The sequence below is a fragment of the Rhinopithecus roxellana genome, chromosome 11 (assembly GCF_007565055.1).
Source record: "Rhinopithecus roxellana isolate Shanxi Qingling chromosome 11, ASM756505v1, whole genome shotgun sequence".
Classification (NCBI taxonomy): domain Eukaryota; kingdom Metazoa; phylum Chordata; class Mammalia; order Primates; family Cercopithecidae; genus Rhinopithecus; species Rhinopithecus roxellana.
In genome coordinates, this window is record NC_044559.1 from 78,219,686 (window position 1) to 78,246,163 (window position 26,478).

Here is a 26,478-nt window from a genome sequence, read left to right on the forward strand (position 1 = left end):
AAAGGGGGTGGACTAGGTCAGGAATTTCCCACTCAAATACCCAAAAGTGGCAGGCAGGATGAGGAACTGAGGCAGAGCTCTGAGTAAACAAGGGTGCCGGGTGGGGGTGCCGGGTGGGGGTGGGGGTGGGGTGGGGGTGGGGGTGGGGGTGGGGGTGGGGGTGGGGGTGGCAGCTGGAGCGTGCATTCCTGGTCCAGAGGGGCCGCTGCTCCTCGGCTCCAGCTGCGTGCCACATGCAGGTCTCGTTTCTGCTGATTATTTCCATTAAAACAGAAGTTGGAAAGCCTCTTTTTATCGGAAATCTCCTGATTTTTAAGTACTGGTGACATTTAAATTTTGTTGGAAAACACTGTGTGGTCCAAACTTGCCTGAGCTCTGAGAACCTTTCCCACTTGGAATCCTCAATTTTTGTATTGCCTCTGAAGCCTGCTTTGCCATTCAGTTTCTCCCCAGTTCACCTTTAACAAGAACCTGCTCAACTCTTATGGTAATTACATTGCAAACCAATGGCTTCAAATGCAGGTTGAGAGATGTGAAGATACTAGAGGTTCCAAACTACTTAAATGTTTGGAACGCCTCTCAAGGGCTCCTTGGCCATTCCGTGCATATAGTCACCCCTCCCCTCCCCACAGAGAGACAGATGTCATTGGACACCCATGGCATGCGCGTCCCTGTGCCCGACACTGAGAGGACACTAAGATTTCTTTCTTTCTTTCTTTCTTTCTTTTTTTTTTTTGAGATGGAGTTTCACTCTTGTTTCCCAGGCTAGAGTGCAATGGAGCGATTTCGGCTCACCGCAACCTCCGCCACCTGGGTTCAAGCGATTCTTCTGCGTTAGCCTCCCAAGTAGCTGGGATTACAGGCATGCGCCACCATGCCCAGATAATTTTGTATTTTTAGTAGAGATGGGGTTTCTCCATGTCGATCAGGCTGGTCTCAGACTCCCAACCTCAGGTGATCTGCCTGCCTCAGCCTCCCAAAGTGCTGGGCTTACAGGTGTGAGCCACTGGGCCCAGCTGACACTGAGATTTCTTTTAACATTTCTTTGAGTCTAGTAGGGCAGACTTTTTTCTGTGTGACTTTGGTTTTAGAAGATGTTAAAGGTTACGGGCCATTTATAGTAACCAAGGCAAAGTCGCCGCCAGTGCTGCTGCTTCCCTCAAATTCTGGTTCTTGCAAGGGCTTACTGGCTTGAGATGATGATCCTCTTCCAGGTGACCGTGGGACATTTGAGACACCTGAGAAAGGTGTCATACTGGGCCCCAGGCTTTCCACAGACACACCCTGAGGGGAAGCTTCCAAGCAGCTCAGGAGTGGTGGAAACACTGGGGGCTGTGATCCTTGTTTTTAGCTGCTTTGGTGCTGGGGAGGCTGAGAACGTGACCCTCTTTTACTGTCCCAGAGTGGAATGTTCCATGATCTGGACTTAATAACCCAGGAAATGACACATCCTTAATTGAAAGAGCTGCTATGCATTGGGAGAAATATGTGCCTGGGAAATATTTTTAGTATGGCCTTGGCTATTTTTCCTTCATCAATGTCTTTCTTCTCTCATGTTCCTTGCATGCTCCCTCCCCTGAGTCTGAAACTACCAGGTGTCTGTGTAAGCCTTTCCTCTAGCCCCTGGCCCAGACTCTTTGGCTGCAGTAGTTTCCGAGTATCAAAATTTGTCTCTTTGCAGCTTTTCTCAGCAGAGAGGGTCCCGTTTCTGTTCCATCCCACACTCTTTGAGGATGAACCCAGAAACAGTGGGAAAACCAACAGCCTAAGGCAGAGGAGCTGCCTAACTGGCCATGCTGCTTGTATGGGGGAGCGGGGTCTCAGCTTGCTGGTGTATTTCTAGTGCATTCCCACAAAGAAAGATTCTCCTGTGAGCTCAGCAGTCACCCGGTAACTTTGCTTGCTCAGTCAGCACAAGTCCCAAGTGCTCGCTCCCTCCCACTGTTTAGTCTGTGAAATTCGCTGAGGTTCCAGAATTGGCTCACTGCATACTTTGCATCTGATGTCATCACCCATTCTCTGGGGCTTGCCCTGGATTTCTTTGTCCTATACACTTGAAGGTATCATGGTATGTCTGTGGCTCTCTGTCTTGTAGGTCTTTACAGAGCTGTGTCCCAGTCAGATAAGAACAGAGATAGCCTTGCCAACTGGTAAGGCAGGTGAGGGGGTTTCTCTGCTTCCCTTCCTCCCAGTGCACACAGTGGAGGGGGAGGTCCTCAGTGGCCTTTTTCCTCTAGGTCAGTTCAGCATAATAATCATTTATCGAGTGCCTACTGTGTACCAGGTGGGCGAAGAAAATGTCAGTTCAGCAGAAAGCTAGCACCTTTCCTCTGATCTCTTTTAATTGAGTTGAGGGGACCTGGTCAAAATCAGAAAATTCAGAGCCCAGATTTCATTGTTTATATGATACTGCCTGATACTTCGTAAAGGCTTGGTAGATAGAGGGGCCTGAGCCTTGAATTCTAGCTCTGCCTCTTACTAGCTGTGTGACCTTGGGAAAACCATGTAACACATCTGAAACTCAGTCTCCTGAGATCTAAGGTGGAAATAATACTAACTTCTTCACCACCAGATTGTTGAGACAATGCAATGGGATATACACAGAACACTCAGCGCAGTGCCTGGCCCCTGGTAGGTGCTCAGTAAATGCTAATTATTGCTGACTTTGGTGTCCATGAGTAACTCCATCCCCATCATTTCTGAGAACTGGCGGCTACAGAAGTGTAGAAGCACATAGACAAATGTAATGGAGAAGACTTTGCTGTGGCTTGTGGTACACTTCTTTCTTTCCCATTAAATTAAGCCAGCCCACACAGCTCATCAGCTTACTGATGGGATGATGGTGTTCTCTTCGAGGAAGGATTGGAGAGTTCCTATAACCAACATACTAGGCCCTAGATAATAGCTCTTCCAAATTGTGTTGTAAGATGTTGCCCCCAAACACTCACGAGGGACATTTATAAGCAGCTGCCCTGGAAATAAAGGGATGCATCATTTTCTGTTCAAATGATATCACAAGGATGATATTAACCCTGGCTTCTTCAGAGCTGAATCAGAAGTACACCTCTGTGATGAAGGCTGCTTGCCCCTCTAGCTAAACTTGCCTGCCACCCACAGAAAACTGGCTCTGGTGTGTGGGTGTTCCTCTCTCTTCTTCTGGTGCCCACAATTACCCCTCTGGTTTCTTATTGCAGAACCAACATGTGTGCCTTTGAAGACCAAAACTTAGGAAGCATACAGGCCAGGCTTCCCTTCTGAAAATGATTACATACGGTTTCCCAGAATGGCGTTTGTGGGTGAACATTGGGGTAATCAGGCTGGGACATTTCATTTTTTGGGATATGAGATAGGAAAGATTTTTCTGGGTCCTTCTACCTCCTTTACCCCCACCTACATAAAAAACAAGTATTCCTCTACATTATTTCCAGTTAGCACATAACTTCTACCATTTGGGGAAAATATTTCTTAAAATTAATTAAAATTTTTATTTTGAGATAATTGTAGATTCACTTGCAGTTTTAGGAAATAATACAGAGAGATCCCCTATACCCTTTACCAATTTCCCTCAGTGGTAACATCTTGAAAACACAATAGTAACAAAACCAGGATATTGACATCAATACACTCAAGATACTGAACATTTCCATTTCTGCAAGGGTTTCTCATGTTGCCCTTTTATAGCCACACTCACTTTCCTCCTGTTCCCTCACCCTCCTTAACCCCTGGCAACCTACTCATCTACTCTTTATATTTTTATTATTTCAAGAATGTTATATTAATGGAATCATACAGTATGTAACCTGGATTAGCCTTTTTACTCAGTATAATTGGAGATTTATTTAGGTTTTTGTATCAATAGGTTTATGTATCAATAGTTTGTTCCTTTTCTTCTGTGAGTTTGTCTTTTTTTATTGTGTTAAAAAACACATGGAATTTATGATCTTAATCATTTTTAAGTGTATTATAATGTTTGCTGTATGTACATTGTTGTGAAACACATCTCTAGAACTTTTTTATCCTGCAAAACTGAAACTCTATACCCATTAAAAAACAACCTCACCTTTCCCCATCTCTCAAGTCCCTAGCAACCACTGTAATACTTTCTAAGAGTTTGATTACTTTAGATATCTTATATAATTGGAGTCATGCATTTGTCTTTTTTCAATTAGCATAATGTCCTCAAGGTTTTCCCATGTTGTAGTATATGATGGGATTTCCTTTTTTTTTTTTAAGGCTGAATAATATCCCATTTTTTTTTTTCGCATTTTTATTCATGTTGATATGGTTTGTCTGTGTCCCCACCCAAATCCCATCTTGAATTCCTGGGGGAGGGACGCAGTGTGAGGTAATTGAATCATGGGGTCAAATCTTTCCCATGTTGTTCTCGTGATAATGAATAAGTCTCACAAGATCTGATGGTTTTAAAAAGAGGAGCTCCCCTGCACAAGCTCTCTCTCTCTTTGCCTGCTCCATCCATGTAAGATGTGACTTGCTCCTCCTTCCACCATGATTGTGAGGCCACCCCAGCCATGTGGAACTGTAAGTTCAATTAAACCTCTTTCTTTGTAAATTGCCCAGTCTTGGGTATATCTTTATCTGCAGCATGAAAACTCACTAATACACGTTTTTATGTACGTTTAGGTTGCTTGCATCTCCTGGCTATTGTGAGTAATGCTGTAATGAACATGGGTGTGCAAATATCTCTTTGAGATTCTTCTTCATTTCTTTTGTATATAATCAAAAGTGGGATTGCTGAATCATATGGTAAATTTTTAATTTTTTGAGGAATCTCCATACTGTTTTCATAGTAGCTACACCATTTTACATTCCCACCATCAATACGCAAGGGCTCCAATTTCTCCACATCCTTACCAACATTTGTTTTCTGTCTTTTTGATAGTGGCCATCTTAACAGATGTGAGGTGATATCTCATTTTGGTTTTGATTTGCATTTCTTTAATGATTAGTGATGTTGAATATCTTTTCATATGCTTGTTAATCATTTTTGGCTAAATGTCCATTCAAATCATTTGATCAGTTTTTAATCGAGCTATTTGTTTTTTGTTGTGGAGTTGTAGGATTTTTTAATATATTCTGGATATTAATTCCTTATCATGCATATGTTTTGCAAATATTTTTCCTATTTCGTAAGTTGCCTTTTCACTCTGTTGTTTCCTTTGTGGTGCAGAAGTTTTAAAGTTTTTAGTTCTATTTTTTAATTTTTGCTTTTGTTGCTTGTGTTTTTGTGTCATATTGAAGAAACCATCGCCAAATTCAGTGTTAGGAAGCTTTATTTTTATTTTTATTTTTATTTTTTAATAGAGACAGAGTCTCAGGCTGGTCTCGAACTCCTGGGCTCAAGTGATTCTCCTTACCTTGGCCTCCCAAAGTGCTGGGATTACACGTGTCAGCCACAGCACCTGGCCCCCTATGTTTTCTTTTAGAAGTTTTATATTTATAGTTTCTGGTCTTATGTTTAGGTCTTTAATCTATTTTGAATTATTATTATTATTATTATCATTTTTGAGACGAAGTCTCATTCTGTTGCCTGGGCTGGAGTACAGTGGCATGATCTTGGCTCACTGCAACCTCTATCTCCTGGGTTCAAGTGTTTCTTCGGTCTCAGCCTCCTGAATATCTAGAACTACAGGCTTGCGTTGCCACTCTCGGCTAATTTTTTTGTAGTTTTTGGTAGAGATGGAGTTTCACTGTGTTGGCCAGGCTGGTCTCGAACTCCTGACCTCAAGTTATCTCCTGCCTCCGCCTCCCAAAGTGCTGGGATTACAGGCGTGAGCCACGGTCCCTGGCCAAATTATTTTTTTATGTGGTGTTAGGTAAGGGTCTAGCTTTATTCTTTTACATGTGAATATCCAGTTTTTCCAACACCATTGAAGAAATTATTCTTTAACCATTGTGTAGCTGTGGCACCCTTGTCGAAGATCATTTGACAGTGTATCCAAAGGTTTATTCGTGGGCTCTCTATTCTATTTCATTGGTCTCTATATCTGTCTTATGCTAGTACCATACTGTTTTGATTACTGTAGCTTTGTAAAATGTTTTGAAATAAGGATGTATGAGGCCTCCATTTTTGCTTTTCCTTCTCAAGGTTGTTTTGACTATTTAGGGTCCTTGGAGATTTTATATAATTTTACAATGGTGTTTTTTATCTGTAAAAAATGCCATTAGGGTTTTGATAATGATTGCATTGAAGATGTAGATAGATGCTTTGGGTAGTACAGATATTTTAACAATCTTAAGTCTTCCAGTCCATGAACATGAGATGTCTTTGTTTATTTGTGCATTCTTTGGTTTCTTTCAACAACGTTTTATACTTTTAAACATTCAAAAATGTTTCATAATTTTAAAATGTACTCTATTCAGTGTATAAGTCTTTCACCTCCTTGGCTAAGTTTACTAGGTATTTTGTTCTTTTTGATGATTACACATGAGATTGTTTTCTTAGTTTTCTTTTTGGATTATTCATTGGTAGTGTATAGAAACAACTGTTTTTTGTTTGTTGATTTTGTGTTTTGCAACTGTGAATTCATTTATTAGTTCCAATAGTTTGTGTGTGTGTGTGTGTGTGTGTGTGTTTGTGTAGTGGGGGGGATCTTCAGGGTTTTCTGTGTATTCGATCATTGCGTCTCTGAACAGATACAATTTTACTTCTTCCTTCCCAATTTGGATGCCTTTTATTTATTTGTATTGCCTAAGGTCTCTGATTAGGACCTCCAATACTATGTTGAAAAGAGGTGGTAAAAGTTGGCTTTCTTGCCTTGCTTGCTGATCTTAAGAGGAAAAGCTTTTGGTTTTTCATTTTGAGTAAGATGTTAGCTGTGGGCTTTTCATACATGGACTTTATTATGTGGAGGTAATTTCCTTCCATTCCTGTTTTGTTGAGTATTTTTATCATGAAACTTTGTTAAATTTTGTCAAATGCTTTTTCTGCATTCAGATGACTGTAGTTTTTGTCCTTCATTCTGTTAATGTGATGTGTTACATTGATTGATTGTTATATGTTAAAACATCCTTGCATTACAGGAATAAATTCCACTTGGTCATGGTGTTTAATCCTTTTAATATGCTGTTGAATTTGGTATGCTAGTATTTTGTTGAGTATTTTTGCATCAATATTCATTAGTAATATCAGTCTATAGTTTTTTTTTGTTTGTTTGTGGTATCTTTGTCTGGTTTTGGTATCAGGGTAATACTGGCCTCATAGAATGAGTTTGGAAGCATTCTCTCCTCTTCAGCTTTTTGGAAGAGTTTGAGAAGCATTAGTTTTAATTCTTTTAAAATTGTTTGATGGAATTCATGAGTGAAGCCATCTGGTTCTGGGCTTTTCTTTGTTGGAATGTTTTTGATTACTGATTGAACCTCCTTACTAGTTATAGGTCTGTTTAGAAATTTTTAATTTTTTTTTTTTTGACTCAGTCTTGGTAGGTTGTGTTTTTGGGAATTTATCCATTTCTTCTAGATTTTTAAATTTGTTAATATATAATTGTTCATAGTAGTTTCTTATTATCCTTCTGTGGTATCAGCTGTAATGTCTCTTTCATTTCTGATTTATTTATTTATTTACTTACTTACTTAGAGACAGTCTGTCTCTCTTGCCCAGGCCGGAGTGCAGTGTCTCACTGCAACCTCAGCTTCCTGGGTTCAAGTGATCTTCTCACTTCAGCTTCCTGAGTAGCTGAGACTACACAAGTATGTGTCACTATATCTGGTTAATTTTTTTTGTAATTTTTGTAGAGACGGGGTTTCACCATGTTGCCCAGGCTGGTCTCCAACTTATGAGCTCAAGCAATCCTCCTGCACTGACCTCCCAAAGTACTGGGATTATAGTTGTGGCATGATAGTATTGTTGAATTTTTTTGTATCCTCTCTGATTTTCTGTCTAGTTGATCTATCAGTTGTTAAGAGAGGGGTATAGAAGTCTTCAACTAAAATTGTGAATGTGTCTCTTTTCCTTTCAGTTCTATCAGTTTTTGCTTTACATATTTTGAAGCTCTGTTGTTTGATGCACACACATTTAGCATTGCTATAGCTGTTGTCAACTCTTTTGTGATTATATACTGTCCCTTTCCATCTCTGGTAAATTTACTTGTTCAGAGGTATACTTATCAGATATTATTAATAATATAACCACTCCTGTTTTCTTCTGATTAATATTGGCATGATATATTGTTCTCTACCCTTTTACTTTTAGCCTGCTTATATATTAATATCGGAAATGAGTTTTATGTTGATAGCATATATTTGGGTCATGTTTTAAAATGTACTGTTTTGTATCTACCCTGTTTGTTTCTGTCTTTCAGTTGGTTTATTTAGATGATGAACATTAATGCAATGATTGATATGTTAGGGCTTAAGTCTGGTATTTTATTTTTTGTTTTCTGTTTTCCATTTCTCTGTTTTCTTTTTCCTGCTTTCCTGTGGGTTATTTGACATCTTTTTTTTTTTTTTTTTAAAGAATAACAGTTTTATTTGTAGTGTTTTTTATTCTATGTGTTTGTATAACCTTTTCAGTAGTTATCTGGGTATTACATTGTATATATATATATAACTTATCACAGTTTACTGCTATCATCATTTCAGGAGTTCAAAGAAGTATTGAAACTTTGCTTCTCTTTGTGAACCTTTGCCCTCCCCTGCTTACAATATAGTTAAAATAGATCCTTTTATACACTTAGAACTACATCAGATAGTGTTACAATTTTTGCTTTACTTGTCAACAAGAGTTAGAATATATTAAGAGGGAAAGCATTTTTTAAAACCATGTTTTTGCTTATGGGTTCTTTTTTCATTCTCGGTATTCCAAAGTTCCTTATTATTATTATTATTTTTTTTAAAACAGAGTCTCGCTCTTGTCCCCCAGGCTGGAGTACCGTGGTGCGATCTACCCTGCCACCTCCACCTCCCAGGTTCAAGTGATTCTTGTGCCTCGGCTTCTTGAGTAGCTGGAATTAACAGGCGTCCGCCACCACGCCCAGCTAATTTTTGTATTTTTAGTAGAGACAGGTTTTTGCCATGTTGTCCAGGCTGGTCTTCAACTCCTTACCTCAGGTGAGCCACCGTGCCTGGCTGGTTCCTTCTTTTTTGTTTTTGGTCTATTTAGATAACTTCCTTTAAACATTGTTAGGGTAGCTTTGCTAGAGATAAATGCTCTCAGTTTCCCTGTATCTGAGAATGTCTTGATTTCTTCTTCATTCTTGAAGGATATTTCCACTGTATACAGAATGCTAAGCTGGCAGTTTTTTTTCTTTCAGCAGCTGAAAACATTGTGCTACTTCCTTCTTTTCTTTATGGATTCTGATAAGAAATCTGCTGTCCTTTGAATTGGTTTTCCCCTCTAGATATGGTGTCATTTTTCTCTTACTGCTTTGAAAATTCTTTCTTTGTTGTAGTTTTCAGAAATTTACTATGCTGTGTTTTGGTGTAGATTTTTTTAGGTTTATCCTGTTTCCTGTTCACTTCACTTATTTATGTCTTCTGCCAAATTTAGGACACCTTCAGACATGATTTCTTCTAGTACTTTTCTAGTTCCACCTTTTTTCTCTTCTTCCAAGACTCCATTGACATGAATTTTTGATCTTTTATATATTCCCATCAGTTTGTGAGGCTCTTCATTTCTTTTTTTTCCTCCCCATTCTATTTTTCTATGTTCTTGAAATTGTATAATTTCTAATATTCTACCTTCCAGTTCACTGATTCTTTCCTTCGTCTCCTTCATGCTGCTGCTGAGTGTATCCACTGTGATTTTATTTCAGTTACTTTGTCAGTTCTAGAATTTCCATTTCATTCTTTATATCTTCTGTTTGTTGAGACTTTACTTTTTTTATTTGTTTCAAGTATGCTCATAATTGTTCATTGAAACATTTTTATGATGACTGTGTTACCATCTTTGTTAGATAATCCCAACATCTCTGTCATCTTGGTGTTGGCATCTCTTTATTGTCTTATTTACAGTTTGATATCTTCCTGGTTCTTCTAAGAGATGTGATTTTTCAACTGACTCTTGAGCATTCTTGTTATTATGTTATTAGATTCTGGATCTCATTAAAACCTTCTGTTTTCACTGGCTTCCTCTCAGATGGGGGTTGGGGATGCTGCCTCATTACTGACAGGTGGGGGTAGAAAGTCTCATTTCCCCACTGCCTATGTCACACCTGAGGTCATTGGGGCCACTCATTACTGCTGGATGGGGTGGGAGTTCTGGCTCCGCACACGGCCTCCACTGACACCTTATGGGTGATGGTAGCCTAGACACTGCTGAGCAGTGGTGAGAGTCCTGATTCTCTCCTAGGTTTTTTTCATTACAGCTGGGTAAGGATGAAATATGGACTCCCTATTGGCCTTTCTCTGAGCCTATCCCAGTGAGATAGTTGGGGAACCACATCATAGCCTGGTGAGGCTGGAAGTCTGGACTCCCCACTTGGCCTTTTCTGGCATTTGGCTGGAGAATAGTGGTTGTTGTTTCAACGTGTTGTGTTTTGCTGGGCTGCCCCTTTCTGGCCATTTGGTCAGAGACAGCAGGCTCCTCTCGAGACTTCTGTCTGTGCCCATGGCCCTTTCCAGGTTGCTGCCCTCGGCTCCATGTCTGGGATGTTCAAGGAAACAAAAACACTGTGGGAGCTCACCATCATGGTCCTCAGGACGCGGGGTCCCTAGCCAGTCTGACTTCTGTTGCCCTGTCAGAGTATTCTCATGTTGTTTTATATGTAATGCCCAGGGTTTTTGGTTGTACTGGGTGAAACAGGGAAAAATATATCTACCTCATCTTCTCAGACAGGAAAAAGATTTTTATGAGGAGACCATCTTCTCCTGTCTGGATGCTTTCAATAATTAATGTAATCCCCCTTTCTCTTCCAATCTTTGTCTCACAGGTAGTTTTATTAAAGTATCAAGATATTCTTACTATGTGAGAAAATGACCCTACTAAGGTTATATCAGCAGTGAGGATTTTTTTCTTATGACTGTCTTATTTTAGCAACCTCTGCCTCCTAGGTTCAAGCAATTTTACTGCCTCAGCCTCCCGAGTAGCTGGGATTACAGGCGCACACCACAGCGCCCGGCTAGTTTTTTTTTGTATTTTAGTAGAGATGGGGTTTCACTGTGTTGACCAGGCTGGTCTCAAACTCCTGAGCTCAGTCAATCTGCCTGCCGCGGCCTCCTAAAGTTCTGGGATTACAGGCGTGAGCCACTGTGTCTGGCCTAGCTGAGATTTATATACAGATAATTAAGTTGCTGCCACAGATGACAGCCCAAGTTAAAAAAAAGCCCCTTATATCCTCACTCTGGGCACTTAATGGTTCTGATGGAGTAGACTTTCATCCCAGGGTTGCTGTGCTGACCCATGCTCCAGAGCCATGAACATACTGATTTCCATCCTCCTTGTCCTTCTGACCCTCACCCCAGCTGCCCTTTTGACTGGAGCAGCTGTGAGAGTCGCATAATGTCTGCAGGCTCAGCCTCCAAAATCCTCCTCTGGGAGGTGGGCTCAAGGGGAGTTTCTTCTTATGTTCTAAAGACCACTGGGATCCTCCTACACCTGGCTCTGTCAGCCACCTGATTCGGCAGGGATGGGAGTGGCGTGGCTATAGTAACCCTGGGGCCCTCAGGTCACTGAGGGCCTAAAATAGTGGGAGAAAATATTCAACATTTAGGAAACTGATACACATCAGCTCCCAGGGAGAAACAAGAACTAGGAAACGTTGTGTAATGTATTGTTACTCTATAGTTGAATTTCCTTAAACTCGTTATTAAAACTGTACAGAGTGGGTTCAGAAGAAAGTGTTTATTTTCACTGTTCCACCCTCAAAACTTGTTCTCCTGGAAACTGAATGGTGTGTGTTATATTTTCTGAAGCCATATCACTGTAATATTCTTTCTTTCATTGCTGTTATTAATATAAAAATGAGAATTTTTTTGTTCCATTTCTCCTTCATATTTTTGTCATTATTTTTTAAGGTATTGTGGTAACATGTCAATACCTTGTAGTCTAGCGTCTAAGACTTAGACTTTGGATCTTAGGATGTTATTTTTGATTCAGGTGTATCAATACCTTAAGTAAGGTAATAGATATAGAAAGTCCGTTATAAATTATCCAGTGGTGTAAAGATACTATCATTATTGGGGAAAAATGGTAAGTTTTTTTTTAAATCATTACTCATTACTGACAGGTGAGGGTAGAAAAATCATGTAAATCCTTCACAAGGTGATTTGCTGGAAGAATATTTGGTAGCCTTGTGGTCTGGGTTCTGTCATTTTTTCGGTGTGTTCTGTTGGTGGCTTCCAGACATAACATACACCAAAGAAGAGGAAAAATCTTTCCCAAGAACATTCCATAGTCTGATCTCAATTTTAAAATAGTCCTAAGTGTAATAGAAAAAAGATTTATCCAAAAATAATGTAATATGCTTATTATGGGGCAAGTTCCAAACTCAGGACTCCTAAAAGAGTCAGGCATATAACTCAAAGAAAGGGCTGGGAAGTGAGACAAAGAAAGACCCTTGGTTAAAACAACTCCCCCAGGTGGCCTCATTGCCTGCCCTGGGAGGCACCCACAGGTCCCTGCAGGTGGGGGAAGAGGCCAAGCAGAGAGCAGCTGGAGTGGGCAGGACAGGCAGGGATAGCTGCTTTCCCTCCCCCAAATGCAGCCAGCTGGAGTGACCAACCCATGAATCTTGCTACTTAAATTCTGACCTTCTTTGGCAGCCGCAAAGCATATGTCACTCTTTGGGTGCCTTTTCCTTTATTGTGAGAACATGGTTGGAGTCGAAGGGAAACACCTGGCTCTTGATTGCTGTGATTGACTCTGCCTTTAGCTGCAGACCTGAGTACTGAACATGCCCCAGAGGTTGTCTCAGAAAAGAGAAAGGAAGAAAGGAGAGGGAGAGAGGAAGAGGAAAAGGTAACTTGCAGAGAATTACCCAGGGAAAACATATACCCTGGAAATGAGTAAGCGTAATTGATATAATTCAGTGACTCCAACCCTAAAGAGAGACTGGTTAGAGTTGCTGAATAAAACCACTCCTGGCCACTGCCTGCATCTGTAAAGCTGGGAGCAGCCTGGTGGGCTGGAGACTTTATAGCTTTATTACTCAGGAAGCACAACTTGTTTATATACAAATCTATCCATCTGCATCAATAAATTGCCCCACCATCTGAAATTTGCTCTTTGGTTCCACTGGGCACACTAGCCTTCCTCCCTAGCAGCTCAGGCTGAGAGGAAGGAGGTGATTTGGGGCCAGGAGGTGGGGCTGCCTATGTCCCTGGCACAGCCCTCAGAGGCCAGCTGCCCTGGAGGACTTTGTGAGCCTACAGGAACAGGGGGAGCGCAGCAAGGAGGAAGGAGGCCCTGGACCCACTCTGCAGTGTACATTCACTTGCCTGATGCCTGCTGAACTGTGACCTGTGCCTGGCATTGAGCCAGGCCTGAGAGTGTGATGGGGAGCAAGACAGGCCATGTCCCTGCCCTCCTGGGGCTTACTTTCCAGGGGGAGACAGACAACAAAGAAATAAGGGAATACAAATGGAATCCATGGTGAGAGAGCAGGTAGGGAGTTAAGAGTGATGGTGGGGATGTGGCGGACTGTTTGGAGTCGGAGTCAGGAAGGCCTCTTTGAGGAGTGCACTTGAGCAAAGACCTGGATGAAGCATGGGAGCCATGACAACACCTGGGAAGGGCATTGCAGGCTGAGGGCGCAGTAGGTGCATAGGCTGTGAAGCTAGTGTTTCCCAGGCACAGCAGGAAGCCTGGTCTCAGTAGAGTAAAGTGAGCCAGGGCTGGCAGGGTATGTGTATGGAGGGAGAAGTGTGGGACACATATGTGAGGGACTTTTTCCTCTGTGATAACATTTACTCCCAAAAAGTTTATTTTGATTAAACATATATTTTAGTATTAAAACTAAATATTTTGTGCTAACTCAAATGAGAATACATTGAGCCACAGCATGACATAGTCTGATTCATGTTTAAAATATCACTCTGGGCGAGACACTCTGGTCCATGCCTGTAATCCCAGCGCTTTGGGAGTCTGAGGCTGGAGGATCACTTGAGGCCAGGACTTTGAGACCAGCCTGGGCAATACAGCAAGACCCTGTCTCTACAAAAATAATGACAAAATTAGCAGTGGATGGTGGCATACCTGTAATCCTAGCCACTCAGGAGGCTGAGGCAGGAGGATTTATCTATTGAGGCCAGTAGTTCGAGGTTACAGTTATCTGTGAATGCACCACTGTACTCCAGCCTGAGTGATAGAGTGAGTCCCTGTCTCTAAAAAGCATGAAAAACATCGCTCTGATATTTCGAATAGAGGCCATCACTCTGGCCTTTAGTCAAAAATAAGACTGTCCTTGGGCCGTTAGTGATAGCAGGAGATAAGTCATGCATCTTGTCAGCTGTGCTGGTAAGGCATGGCATGGCTTGGACCTGGGGGAGTGGGGGAGGTGAGAAGGGGTCAGATGCAGGATAGATTTACAGGTATAGCTGATGAGAGACTACCTTCCTGTCACCGTCCACCACTTAGAAAGTGGAGCCCTGGGGGAAAGAGGCAGGCTCTGCCTGTCTTGTCCTGTTCTGGTTCACCCAGAATGACAGGAGGAAGGTGAGGAAGACAAGGCCTGGCTTGCCCAGTCCCTGGGCCTGAACATCAACACTTCACAAAGCACTTACATGTCCCATCCTTACCACCAACCTGTGAACCAGGCAAGGAAAGTACTGTTACCTCTGTGTTATAGGTGAGGAGACCCAAGCGCCTGGCCTTGAGAATTAGGAAGTATTTATAGACAGGGAAAGCACGGTGAGACCGTCGGGAATGGAGAACACTGTGATTCTTGCTCGTGAAAGCAATGTTTGTGGCCCACACAAGGGGGACCCGGCTGAGTTCTTCATGGTGGGGCTGTGGTTGACATTTTTTTTTTTTTTCTAAATTTTCTCTGGACATAATGCTGTTGATGGAATTTATAAAGAGATAGAGCATTCTCATTCCATAGGATTAGGCCCAAAAGTTTTTGAGCTACTGAAGAAGCTATTTAGAAGCTATTTAGAAGAAGAGCCTCTGATTGCATTGAAGCAGCAGCCAGCTCTGACTACAAAGACATCTCAGTTTCACTGCACTGGCAGCAGGTCTGTGGCTGATTTAGGAGAGGGCTTTGAGATCATTTCTATCCATCCTTCAAATCAGCAGTGTCTTTGCCTGGAGGAGGTTCCTGGTGAAGTTATTTTTAACTTCTGTCATGTCCTAATCAATTTTTCAAACATTCTTTACAGCTTAGACCATGCTCAGCCTCCAAGCAGCCTTGTCATCGACAAAGAATCTGAAGTTTACAAGATGCTTCAGGAGAAACAGGAGTTGAATGAGCCCCCGAAACAGTCCACGTCTTTCTTGGTTTTGCAGGAGATCCTGGAGTCTGAAGAAAAAGGTAATCAGCTCCATCTGCAGTCAGAGGCTCTTATTGAAGGTCAGATGTGAGAGTCGGTCATTGCGGAAGCACAGGTGAACACACTCTGGAGTCGGCATGGGCTTTTAAAATGTTGAAATTCTTTAAAAGAGATAGAGGAAGAGAGGGTGCTGACCACATTTTCTCATCTGGGTCTGTAGTTAAGAAACTCCAGGCCTGGCCAACTGTGTCCTGTCATATGTACAAGAGGATGCTGAGGTTGGGGAGAGCCGGACTGCTGTGGGAGCCTGTTGGTCTGTCCCTTGGCCATTCATTTGCTTTAAGCCCAGAAGCAATACCTTGGTGGTGGCTGAGGAAGGCGAGTGATGAAGGCCATGGGCAATGAGCAGCAGAATGAAAATGAATTAGCGCTCAATGAAGCCAGCGGCTGGCTTTGCTTGGGGGCTTGTGTTTGCATTTGCTCTAGGGTGGGTGGCCTCTTGAGGGCCTGAGAGCACCCCCTTGTGGCCATGTTCTTACTTTGTGACCTTTGGCAAATCTCTGAACCTTCCCAGGCCTGTTTTCTCATCTGTCCATCAGGGATAAAAATCCTTTCCTCGCCGGGCGCGGTGGCTCAAGCCTGTAATCCCAGCACTTTGGGAGGCCGAGACGGGCGGATCACGAGGTCAGGAGATCGAGACCATCCTGGCTAACACGGTGAAACCCCCGTCTCTACTAAAAAAATACAAAAAACTAGCCGGGCGACGTGGCGGGCGCCTGTATTCCCAGCTACTCGGGAGGCTGAGGCAGGAGAATGGCTTAAACCCAGGAGGCGGAACTTGCAGTGAGCTGAGATCCGGCCACTGCACTCCAGCCTGGACGGCAGAGCGAGACTCCGTCTCAAAAAAAAAAAAAAAAAAAATCCTTTCCTCTAAGATTATCATGGTCATGAAATGGCATAAGTCGTGCAAAACATCCATCATTGTAACTGAGTACACGCTTCATAGTTATTGTGATGTTTGAAATGTCATGAAGACGCTTTCTTGTCCTTGGGGTGAGCTTTGATGTTGAGGCACCCAGGGTCACCCCGTAGGGTTCTGCAGGTCTCAGGAGACATGCTTCTCACTGAAGACATTATGTAACGTATACTTATTATGATCATGTTTAAGTAGATAGCTGTAAAAGTATCTTCACTTAATAACAATGCTATACGTTGAGAAATTGTGACAGGTGGATGTATTGAAGAAGGGATGCTTTATTCCCTTCACAAAGGTGACTGTGGATCAGCAGCCCTCACACCTGCTTCCTCCCAGGTGGTTCCTCATCAGCACCTCCTGTGACGCTCATGGGCTGCCTTGTCCAGAGAGCTGGGTTTTGTACCCTTTCTAGTCCCTGTGATGCCCAGTCCTCCACACTCTCTCTTCCTTTCTTGAGGCTTGGGCACTTCAGTGGGGTCTTGCTTTCTATGCCCTCTTTATCTCTCTCATGGACCCATCTGCAAAGAGACAGTGGATGCCCCAGTGAGGGGACACCTTGTAATTTTGAGTGTGGGACCTGCCTCAGCCAGGCTGCAAAGGGATTGGCATGTTGGCTGAGAGGCTAGTGTCCTCTGGAAGATGAACGTCCCTCCTCAAAGTCTGCAGCTGAAGATTCAGCTTCCTGGGGAGCCCTTTCTGATAAGAAAGTTCCCTTCTGAACACACCCGACACCTGGGCTTCCTCCCCATTTGTGTGATTTCTTTAGAGACGGTGGCAATTTACAACCATAGGAAATCAGAAAACCATGGGCCATGTGTTTGCATGTGCTTCTTTTATACTAAAATGATACTGTTTTACCACTGCTTTCCTCTTTTGCTTGGAGTAGCTGAGCAGCTGGGAAGTAGTGAACCATGCTTTGTATCAAGTTCCAGTATTAGCTTCACCTGACAAACAACTTGGGGGCCAACCCTTGAGGATGACAGCTTTGTTAAAACATGTGGGAAACCACAGCTTATTTCACTCTTACCTGGATATGAAACCCTTTAATGAGAGGCAAGGTCAAGTTCATCCATGCCCAACTAAACAAATGCTGCAGAGTTCATCTGGACTCACAGAGAAGGACCTGAGCATGGATTTGGAAGCTCCATGCTCTTCAAGATCTGGACTCCTATCCTGCATGCCAGCAACCAAATTTGTGGCTTCCATTCCCAAGTTTACTTTGTGGTCCTGGTTGGCAGCTGGTGTTCCAACCATCATGCTTACCTCCAGGTGACAGGGAGGAAGAAGGGAGATAAGGCTAACCGGGAGTCCCTATTTCAGATGAGCCAGCTTTCTCCTTCCTAGAAGTTCCACACTACTCTTCCATTTAAATTTTATTGACCATGATTTAGTCACCTGGCTACACCTAGTTAAACGAGAGTCTGGGAATTAGGATACTTTTTAAAAAAATTTTATCCCTTAGTCTGGATGGTTCTTGCCCCAAAGAGAATCAAGATTCTGCTGGAAGGGAAGAGGGAGATAGCAAATCTTGTAGTTTCTCCTATATCTCTTAATGTGTACCTGCATTAAATCTTTACTGACTGTAACAAGATAAATTCCATTCTAAACATTCTTTACATGCAGAAGTCTCTTGGGGGAAGGAACCCAAATGCCTGTTTTTTTTTTTTGTTGTTGTTTGTTTGTTTGAGACAGAGTCTTGCTCTGTTGCCCAGGCTGGAGTGCAGTGGCACGATCTCGGCTCACTACAACCTCTGCTTCCCAGGTTGCAGTGATTCTCCTGCCTCAGCCTCCCAAGTATCTGGGATTACAGGTGTGCACCACCATGCCCAGATAATTTTTGTATTTTTAGTAGAGATGGGGTTTCTTCATGTTGGCCAGGCTGGTCTTGAACTTGTGACCTCAGGTAATCCACCCTCCTGGACCTCCCAAAATGCTGGGATCACAGATGTGAGCCACTGCACCTGGCCCCAAATGTCTGTTTTTATTTGAGATAAAATGATGAAAGGTTAAGGCAGTAAAAGCAGTTGATGAGGGGTCCTGTTATTCAGAAAGGCCTCTGGTTTAGAAAGCAGTGCTGCAGGGCAGAAAGAGGACTGCCATCCAGGATCTGCCTCTGACCTGCTGTGACACCTCCAGCAAGTTGCCTGCCTTTCTAAGCTCTGGTTTCTGCACAGCTACAATGAAGCTAATAGCCAGGACCTCATGGGATTGTTTACAGGGTTAAGTGAAGCCGCGTCTGTAAACTGCCAGGTGCACAGTGAGTGAGGCCCCTGAAGGAAGCTTGGCTACAGCAGTATTTGGTCATAAACCTTGAAGACCCAACACAGGCTGTCTCATTTTGGGTAAAATTCAGCCTATAGGAGAAAGGGCTCTTGGTTCCTCAAACTTCATCTTGTTCTGGATCAAATTCCAAAACTTGCAGGCAGAAGAAGCCGTTATATTAAAAAAAAAATGGTGAAATATACTTCACATAAAATTTACCATCTTAACAAATTTTAAGCGTACAATTCAGTGGTATTAAGTACATTTATGTGATTGTGCTATTATCACCACCATCCATCCATAGAACTCTTTTATTTTGCAACACTGAAACTGTTCTCATTAAAGAGTACCTCCCCATTCCTCCCTCTTCCCAACTCCTGGTAACCACCCTCCTACTTGTCTCTATGAATTTGACTACTCTAAATCTCTTATATAAGTGGCGTCATGCAGTAGTTGTCCTTTTGAGCCTGGCTTAGTTCACTTAGCATAATATCCTCAAGGTTCATCCATGTAGCGTGTGTCAGAAATTCTTTCCATTTTAAGGCAGAATATTATTCCATTGTTTGTGTATACTACATTTTATTTATCCATTCCTGTGTCCATAGAAGGAGACTTTTAATAATTGGAGGTTTAGAAGGAGCAGTCATAGGCTGAGAAAACAGTGGTGGCCAGAGGCTGTGAGATGAGAAAGCTGGAGACTTGTTCAGCAAGTACCAAAGCTCGTTTTGGCTGGTGCCCAGGGTTCCAGGTGAATCCTTGGGTGTTCTCGAGTTAGATACAGGGGACCACCAGTTGCAAGTTTAAGAGTCATGAACTTGATTCTAAAGGCAGTGTGGAGCCATGCAAGGTTGTTGAGCAGTGAAGTGGATAGAAAAACAGCTGTGATTTAGCTAATTTTCACTTTTTTTCCAGAAATATTTGGGATACAGCGTTCACTGGAAGAAGAGAAATTTGGAAATTTTTGTAGTTGCCTGGAGTTCAAGGGAAGCTAGTATTTTCACTGTAAGCTAGTTGAGAAGAAAGGAAGAGAGATTTCTTTGGATTACCAGTGCTGGCCGGATATGTGAGAGAAAAAAACCTTGAAGTCAGCAGGTGGCGCTGTAGGGCTGAACAGGCCATAGTGAATCTTGCCTTGGGCAATCTTGTGTTGGCTGCCTGCCTTCTCCGCCCCAGCTGTGCTCAGTTTTATCCAGGTCAAGTCTCTTCATTCTAGAAACAGATGTGGATTCTCCCACCAAGTGGAGATTTCATGTCCCTCCTGGCTTTTTCTCATTCTACCCTTTTGCAGCCTCTCTTCTTTCCTGGTGATTTTTCTGTGGATTGAGTGGATTCCAGGTCTTTTTTTTTTTTTTTTGAGACGGAGTCTCGCTCTGTCGCCCAGGCTGGAGTGCAGTGGCCGGATCTCAGCTCACTGCAAGCTCCGCCTCCCGGGTTTATGCCATTCTCCTGCTTCAGCCTCCCGAGTAGCTGGGACTACAGGCGCCCGCCACCTCGCCCGGGTAGTTTTTTGTATTTTTTAGTAGAGACGGGGTTTCACCGTGTTAGCCAGGATGGTCTCGATCTCCTGACCTCGTGATCCGCCCGTCTCGGCCTCCCAAAGTGCTGGGATTACAGGCTTGAGCCACCGCGCCCGGCCTGGATTCCAGGTCTTTAAGTGTGAAATGTGAAAAAACCCATTGCATAAGAGAGCCTGACATCATTGAGCTGGTTCTCAGCCCAATTGGTGCCTTTGCAAACTGTCCAGGTATGTAGAGATGCTGCCATTTTCTTCTTGTCTTGGGCAGGCAGCCAGATGGCTTCATCAGCCATAAAATGAGGGAATCCGTTTGGGATGCTTGAGGCATGATTCTTAGACAAGATGCCCCCCAGGCCCTTCTGAGATCCCTTTAGGCAGGGCCAGTATCAGTGTGAGGTGAGGGAGGCACTGCTTTGAGTGCATAATTTTTTTTTTAGACTGCTCTGTTGCCCAGGTTGGAGTGCAGTGGTGTGATCTCAGCTCACCACAACCTCCGCCTCCTGGGTTCAAGCCATTCTCCTGCCTCAGCCTTCCAAGTAGCTGGGACTACAGGCATGTGCCACAATGCCCGGCTAGTTTTTGTATTTTTAGTAGAGATAGGGTTTCACCATGTTGACCAGGCTGGTCTCGAACTCCTGACCTCAAGTGATCTGCCTGCCTTGGCCTTCCAAAGTGCTGGGATTACAGGCATGAGCCAGTGTGCCTGGCCTTGAGTGCAGAATTTAAGGGGGCACTAGAAAACTCAATAAGACAAAAATGACATTTAAATGCAATATTAAAAAATATATAGGTAAAATATGGGATGAATAAAATTGGAGCTTTGGCCTCCTCCCAAAGGAAGGGAGGAAGGCTTGGGAAGGGCAAGAAGGTGCCTTAGGCTCAGGGAGAACAGAAGTACCAAGGTGGTTTCTCCTTATGCACCTGCTGGTGGGGCAGAACTGAGTCTTCCCCAAGCCCATCTGTAGAGCTCACCACTTAAAACCACGGAGCCTCCTAATGTCTGCCCCATCTCATGTGCTGCCAGGTGGACATCTGTATGCATCGGTTCCCAGTGATGAACAGTCCCAGCTCTGAGGCGGGAAGCCTAAGTCTGAGCCATGGCACCATGATAGGGCTGTTGAGAGTTCAGGCTGCATTCACATATACCCTCTTGTTGTTCCCCATAAGCCAGCCCAGTACCCCAAACCATCTCTCATGTTGTATTAGTCAGCAGTGGGTAACCTGTATTTCGGAGGGCTACCGGACAACTGTGGCTCTGCTGGGCTTGGCAGGGCTGGACCGAGGCCCCCTGAGTCCTCTCATTCAAGCCCAGGGAAGGGAGAGGCACTCTGGTGCTTGCTGTTTTCATGGCAGAGGCAATAGCTCTATGGGGACAGGGCCAAACCACACTAGAGCCCTTAGTGCTTTCGCCTGTACAAAGCTCACATGTGCTCACACTGGCCAAAGGCTGGGGATGGGGAAGTCTACTCCATTGAGAGCAGGGTTTCTCAGCCTTGGTGCTATTGACATTTTGGACCATATGAGTCCTTGTTGTGGGGCTGCCCTGTGTATTTTGGGATGTTCAAGCAGCATCCCTGACCTCTGCCCACTGGATGCCAGTGGCACCCCCTTTCAGTGTGACAATCGAAACTGCTCTCTAGGAGACAAAATTGCCCCCAATAGGGAACCACTGACAGGAGGTAAGCATGGCAAGAGAGGGGCAGGGTAATTGTGGTCAAAATACAGTCAACCATGTATTCTAAATGCCCCTTGTTGCCAGGTGCAGTGGCTACTGGAGAAGCTCTGGTGGGAGGATCGCTGGAGGGCAGGACTTTGAGACACAACATAGCGAGACGCTGTCTCTAATCAGTAAAAATAAAAAATTAATAAATGTTCATTGTGTGAACATGTGTCTCAATTTTTGGTTTGGAAGTACTGGTCAGCATACAGGGACTCTTTCCGAAAGGACAAGAGAGCTAAGGCCCTTGTCTGTCAGCCCCACGATTGCCCAACATGACTGCAGTCACAGGGTGACCCTCTCCTCATCCCCTCGCCTGGCACAGGAAGCTGTTTCTTTGCTCTTGTTCAGTGGTTCTTGGATCAACAGCAACTGGGAACTTGTTGGAAATGCAAAGTCTTAGGCCCCATCCTGGGCCTTCTGGATCGGAAACTCTAGGGGTGGGGCCCAGCAATCTGTGTGTTAACCAGGCCTCCAGGTGATTTTTACCATTATTAATAGCTACCATGGTACAGGGCTTTGTTACCTAAGATGTGATGAGCTGGGCCTTAGGCATCTCAGCATCTAGCTACTAGGGGCTTATTTTACATGCACCAGGCTGTCTACAGAAAGGTTCCTTCCTCTGATCTGTAGGAGATGATTGTCATCTGGCTGCTGTAGCATGCTGTACTCTGATGGTTTTGTTCTTTCTGTGATGTGGATTTCTTTTCTTTTTTAAAAACTTTATTTATTTTTAAATTTCCAACATTTAAGCTCAGGGGTACACATGCAGGATGTGCAAGTTTGTTACATAGGTAACGATGTGCCATGATGGTTTGCTGCACGGATCATCCCATCACCTAGATATTAAGCCCAGCATCCATCAGCCATTCTTCCAGATGCTCTCCCTCCCCTACTCCCCACCATCTGACAGGCCCCAGTGTGTCTTGTCCCGCCACCATGTGTCCATGTGTTCTCATCATTCAGCTCCCACTTGCAAGTGAGAACATGTGGTATTTAGTTTTGTGTTCCAGCGTTAGTTTGCTGAGGGTAATGGCATCCAGTTCCATCCATGTCCCTGCAAAGGACAAGATCTCGTGCCTTTTTATGGCTGCATAGTATTCCCTGGTGTATATGTGCCACATTTTCTTTATCCAGTCTAACATTGATGGGAATTTAGGTTGATTCCATGTCTTTGCTATGGTGAATGGTGCTGTGATGAACATAAGAGGGCATATATCTTTATGATAGAATGATTTATATTCCTTTAGGTATATACCCATTAATGGGATTGCTGGGTTGAATGGTATTTGTGCTTCTAGGGCTTGGAGGAATCACCACATTGTCTTCCACAGTGTTTGAACTAATTTACACCCCACCAACAGTGTAAAAGCATTCTTTTTTTCTCCACAACCTTGCCAGCATCTGTTGTTTTTTGACTTTTTAATAATAGCCATTTGGACTGGCATGAGTTGGTATCTCATTGTGGTTTTGATTTGTATTTCTCTAATGATCAGTGATGTCGAACTTTTTTTCATGTTTGTTGGCCACATGTGTGTCTTCTTTTGAAAAGTTCTGTTCTTTGCCCATTTTTTAATGGGGTTCTGTTCGTGCTCTTTGCCCATTTTTTTTTTTTTTTTTTTTTTTTTTTGAGACAGAGTCTTGCTCTGTCGCCCAGGCTGGAGTGCAGTGGCACAATCTTGGCCCACTGCAACCTCCGCCTCCTGGGTGATTCTCTTGCTTCAGCCTCCTGAGTAGCTGGAACTATAGGTGCATGACACCACACCTGGCTAATTTTTGTAATTTTAGTAGAGGAGGGGTTTGACTATGTTGGCCAGGCTATTGTCAAACTCCTGATCTCAGGTGATCCATCTACCTCGGCCTCCCAAAGTGTTGGGATTACAGAAGTGAGCCACTGTGCCCGGCTTATTTTTTTCTTGTAAATTTGTTTAAGTTCCTTGTAGATGCTGGATAATAGACCTTTGTCAGATGGATAGATTGCAAAAATTTTCTCCCATTCTGTAGGTTGTCTCTTCATTCTGATGATAGTTTCTTTTGCAGTGCAGAAGCTCTTTAGTTTAATTACATCACATTTGTCAATTTTTGCTTTTGTTACAATTGCTTTTGGGGTCTTCATCATGAAATCTTTGCTCATGCCCATGTCCTGAATGGTGTTGCCTAGATTTTCTTCTAGTGTTTTTATAGTTTTGGGCTTTACATTTAAGTCTTTAATCCATCTTGAGCTGATTTTTGTATATGGTGTAAAGAAGGGATCCAGTTTCAATTTTCTGCATATGGTTAGCCAGGTCTCCCAGCACCATTTATTAAATAGGGAATCCTTTCCTCATTGCTTGTTTTTTGTTAGGTTTGTCAAGGATCAGACGGTTGTAGGTGTGTGGTCTCATTTCTGGGTTCTCTATTCTGTTCCATTGGTCTACGTGTCTATTCTTCTACCAGTACCATGTTGTTTTGGTTACTGTAGCCTTGTAATATAGTTTGAAGTTGGGTGGCGTGATGATTCCAGCTTTGTTGTTTTTGCTTAGGATTGTCTTGGCTTTTTGGGCTTTTTTTTGGGCCAGGTGTCAATCTCCTGTTTTATAGAAAAATAAACTGGGGACCAGAGAGGTTAAGTAACTTGCCCAGACACACAGCAGAGTCACTCCAGTTCCCATGGACTTGCTTGAACATATATTTATAACTGCTTCTGAAGAGCTGAGTGATACTTAAGCAATTCTGCCCTTCCTGGCCAATGAGAGTGTTTTCCTCATTTCAGGGGATCCCAACAAGCCCTCAGGATTCAGAAGTGTTAAAGCTCCTGTCACTAAAGTGGCTGCATCGATTGGAAATGCTCAGAAGTTGCCTATGTGTGACAAATGTGGCACTGGGATTGTGTGAGTATCTGCTTCCCACAGCCTTTGTAGACCTTGCATGTTGGGTAAACCATGAAAATGTGGAAAGTGCTGGATGTTGCACATTTTGCTTGTGAAGGAGACAAATCCGTCCCAGAAAAATATGCAGCAGAAAGGCCAGGAAAGTCCTGTGTCCCAGAGCCAGGTTGAGAAGGTTTTCCTTCACTGTGGAGCCCTTAGGTTATGAACATGTAAAATGAGAAAAATCAGAGCTGCCCTGTTGAAGTAGGAGGGGTTTTTGGAAAAATGTCTCTGGACCCTGGGAAGGAGAAGCAAGTCTCTTATGATTGGAGGCCAGTTGGGAGGCCCTGGTTTCTGGGAGAAGCCCCAGGCTCCTGCTCAGGAAGGATGGTGCCACCTGCTCTGCTCGGGTGCCACCTGTAGGTGCTTGTCACTGATGGAGTCCCTTCCCTGCCTTGCTTCTGTAGCGGTGTGTTCGTGAAGCTGCGGGACCGTCACCGCCACCCTGAGTGTTACGTGTGCACTGACTGTGGCACCAACCTGAAACAGAAGGGCCATTTCTTTGTGGAGGATCAAATCTACTGTGAGAAGCATGCCCGGGAGCGAGTCACACCACCTGAGGGCTATGAAGTGGTCACCGTGTTCCCCAAGTGACCCAGCAGATCCGACCACTGTTCTCCAGCCGGCCTCTGCTGCAGCTTTTTCTCTCAGTGTTCTGGCCCTTGCCTCTCTTGAAAGTTCTCTGCTTACTTTGGGTTTCTCTCTGCTTGTAAAACATTGAGTCCCCTCCCTGCCTTGGTTAATTGACTCACACCAGCTGTGCGATGCCTGCTTTTACAATGAAAGGAAAACTGTTTTGTTCAGTGTCCCCTTGTCAGCAACACCATGTCCCTTCCTCCCCTCTGTTCTTCTCTGCTGCATTTGGACATCAGCCAAATTGGAACCCAATCAAATATAATGTGTCTGACGTTGATTTTGTTTTTACTCAATAAATTTATAGACGCCAAAGCAGTGTGGTGTCTGTTATCTGATCATGTGTGGCGTTTCCTACTCAAGCCTGATAAGAGTTCTGAGGTCTGTCTTCTTGTTTTGGGTTTCTTGTTTCTCTCAGATTTACTGGCCTTTTCCCCGCAACTTACATCTTAACAAGCTCTGTTCTTATATTTCTTTGAAGCTTACTTGAAATCTTCTTTCTCTAATGCTAATATAAGATACCTAGCTCTGTTTTAATGAAATGAAGTTTTCTTTGCATTGGGCTGTTCTGAGGCTTATCTGAGGAAATGAATGCTTCCCAAATAATAGGTGGGAGCATTAGCAGTTGGCTTGGAAACATTCCCTAGTAAGTCCCTCTTCAGTCTGGTTGCTGACATCACAGCTGCTCCCCTTTGTGAGGGGCAGCAACCTCAGGAAAGTGTCCAGCAGCAGCAGAGAGGCCAGAACATGGCCACTGTGTCCTCCTCACAGAGGAGACTGGGGACCCTGGCTGCTAAGAAAGAGTCCTGAGTCAAGATCTGAGGTCACCACAGTTCATCTCCTGGTGACTAATCCCTCATAGGGTCAGTTGCGCAAACAGTGGTGCCCCCATCCCTCCAGACACTGAGACTAAGTGATTGTTATGAGAGGCAGACAGGGTACTCCAAGCAACCCTCCTTCCTCCAAAGGAACAACCGTCTATTCTTGAGCATGCCCACCACCCTCAGTAATCGTTCATGACCTTTAATTATGAATGCACTAACGTGGTACATACTCTAAGCATAAGAATTTTAATCAGTAC

The 26,478-nt window shown here is 43.6% G+C and overlaps 1 protein-coding gene across 1 annotated transcript in view; it reads left to right on the forward strand.

The window, feature by feature from the left end:
- The window catches only part of PDLIM1 (PDZ and LIM domain 1), a 55,712-nt gene extending 29,997 nt beyond the window's left edge, over positions 1-25,715 (forward strand). Inside the window, exons 5-7 of the mRNA XM_010366244.2 lie at positions 15,274-15,425; positions 24,608-24,725; positions 25,172-25,715. Of these exons, the coding sequence (XP_010364546.1) occupies positions 15,274-15,425; positions 24,608-24,725; positions 25,172-25,358 (457 nt within the window). The 3' untranslated portion in view covers positions 25,359-25,715. The remainder of the gene's footprint in view (positions 1-15,273; positions 15,426-24,607; positions 24,726-25,171) is intronic.
- The last annotated feature ends 763 nt before the right edge of the window (positions 25,716-26,478 follow it).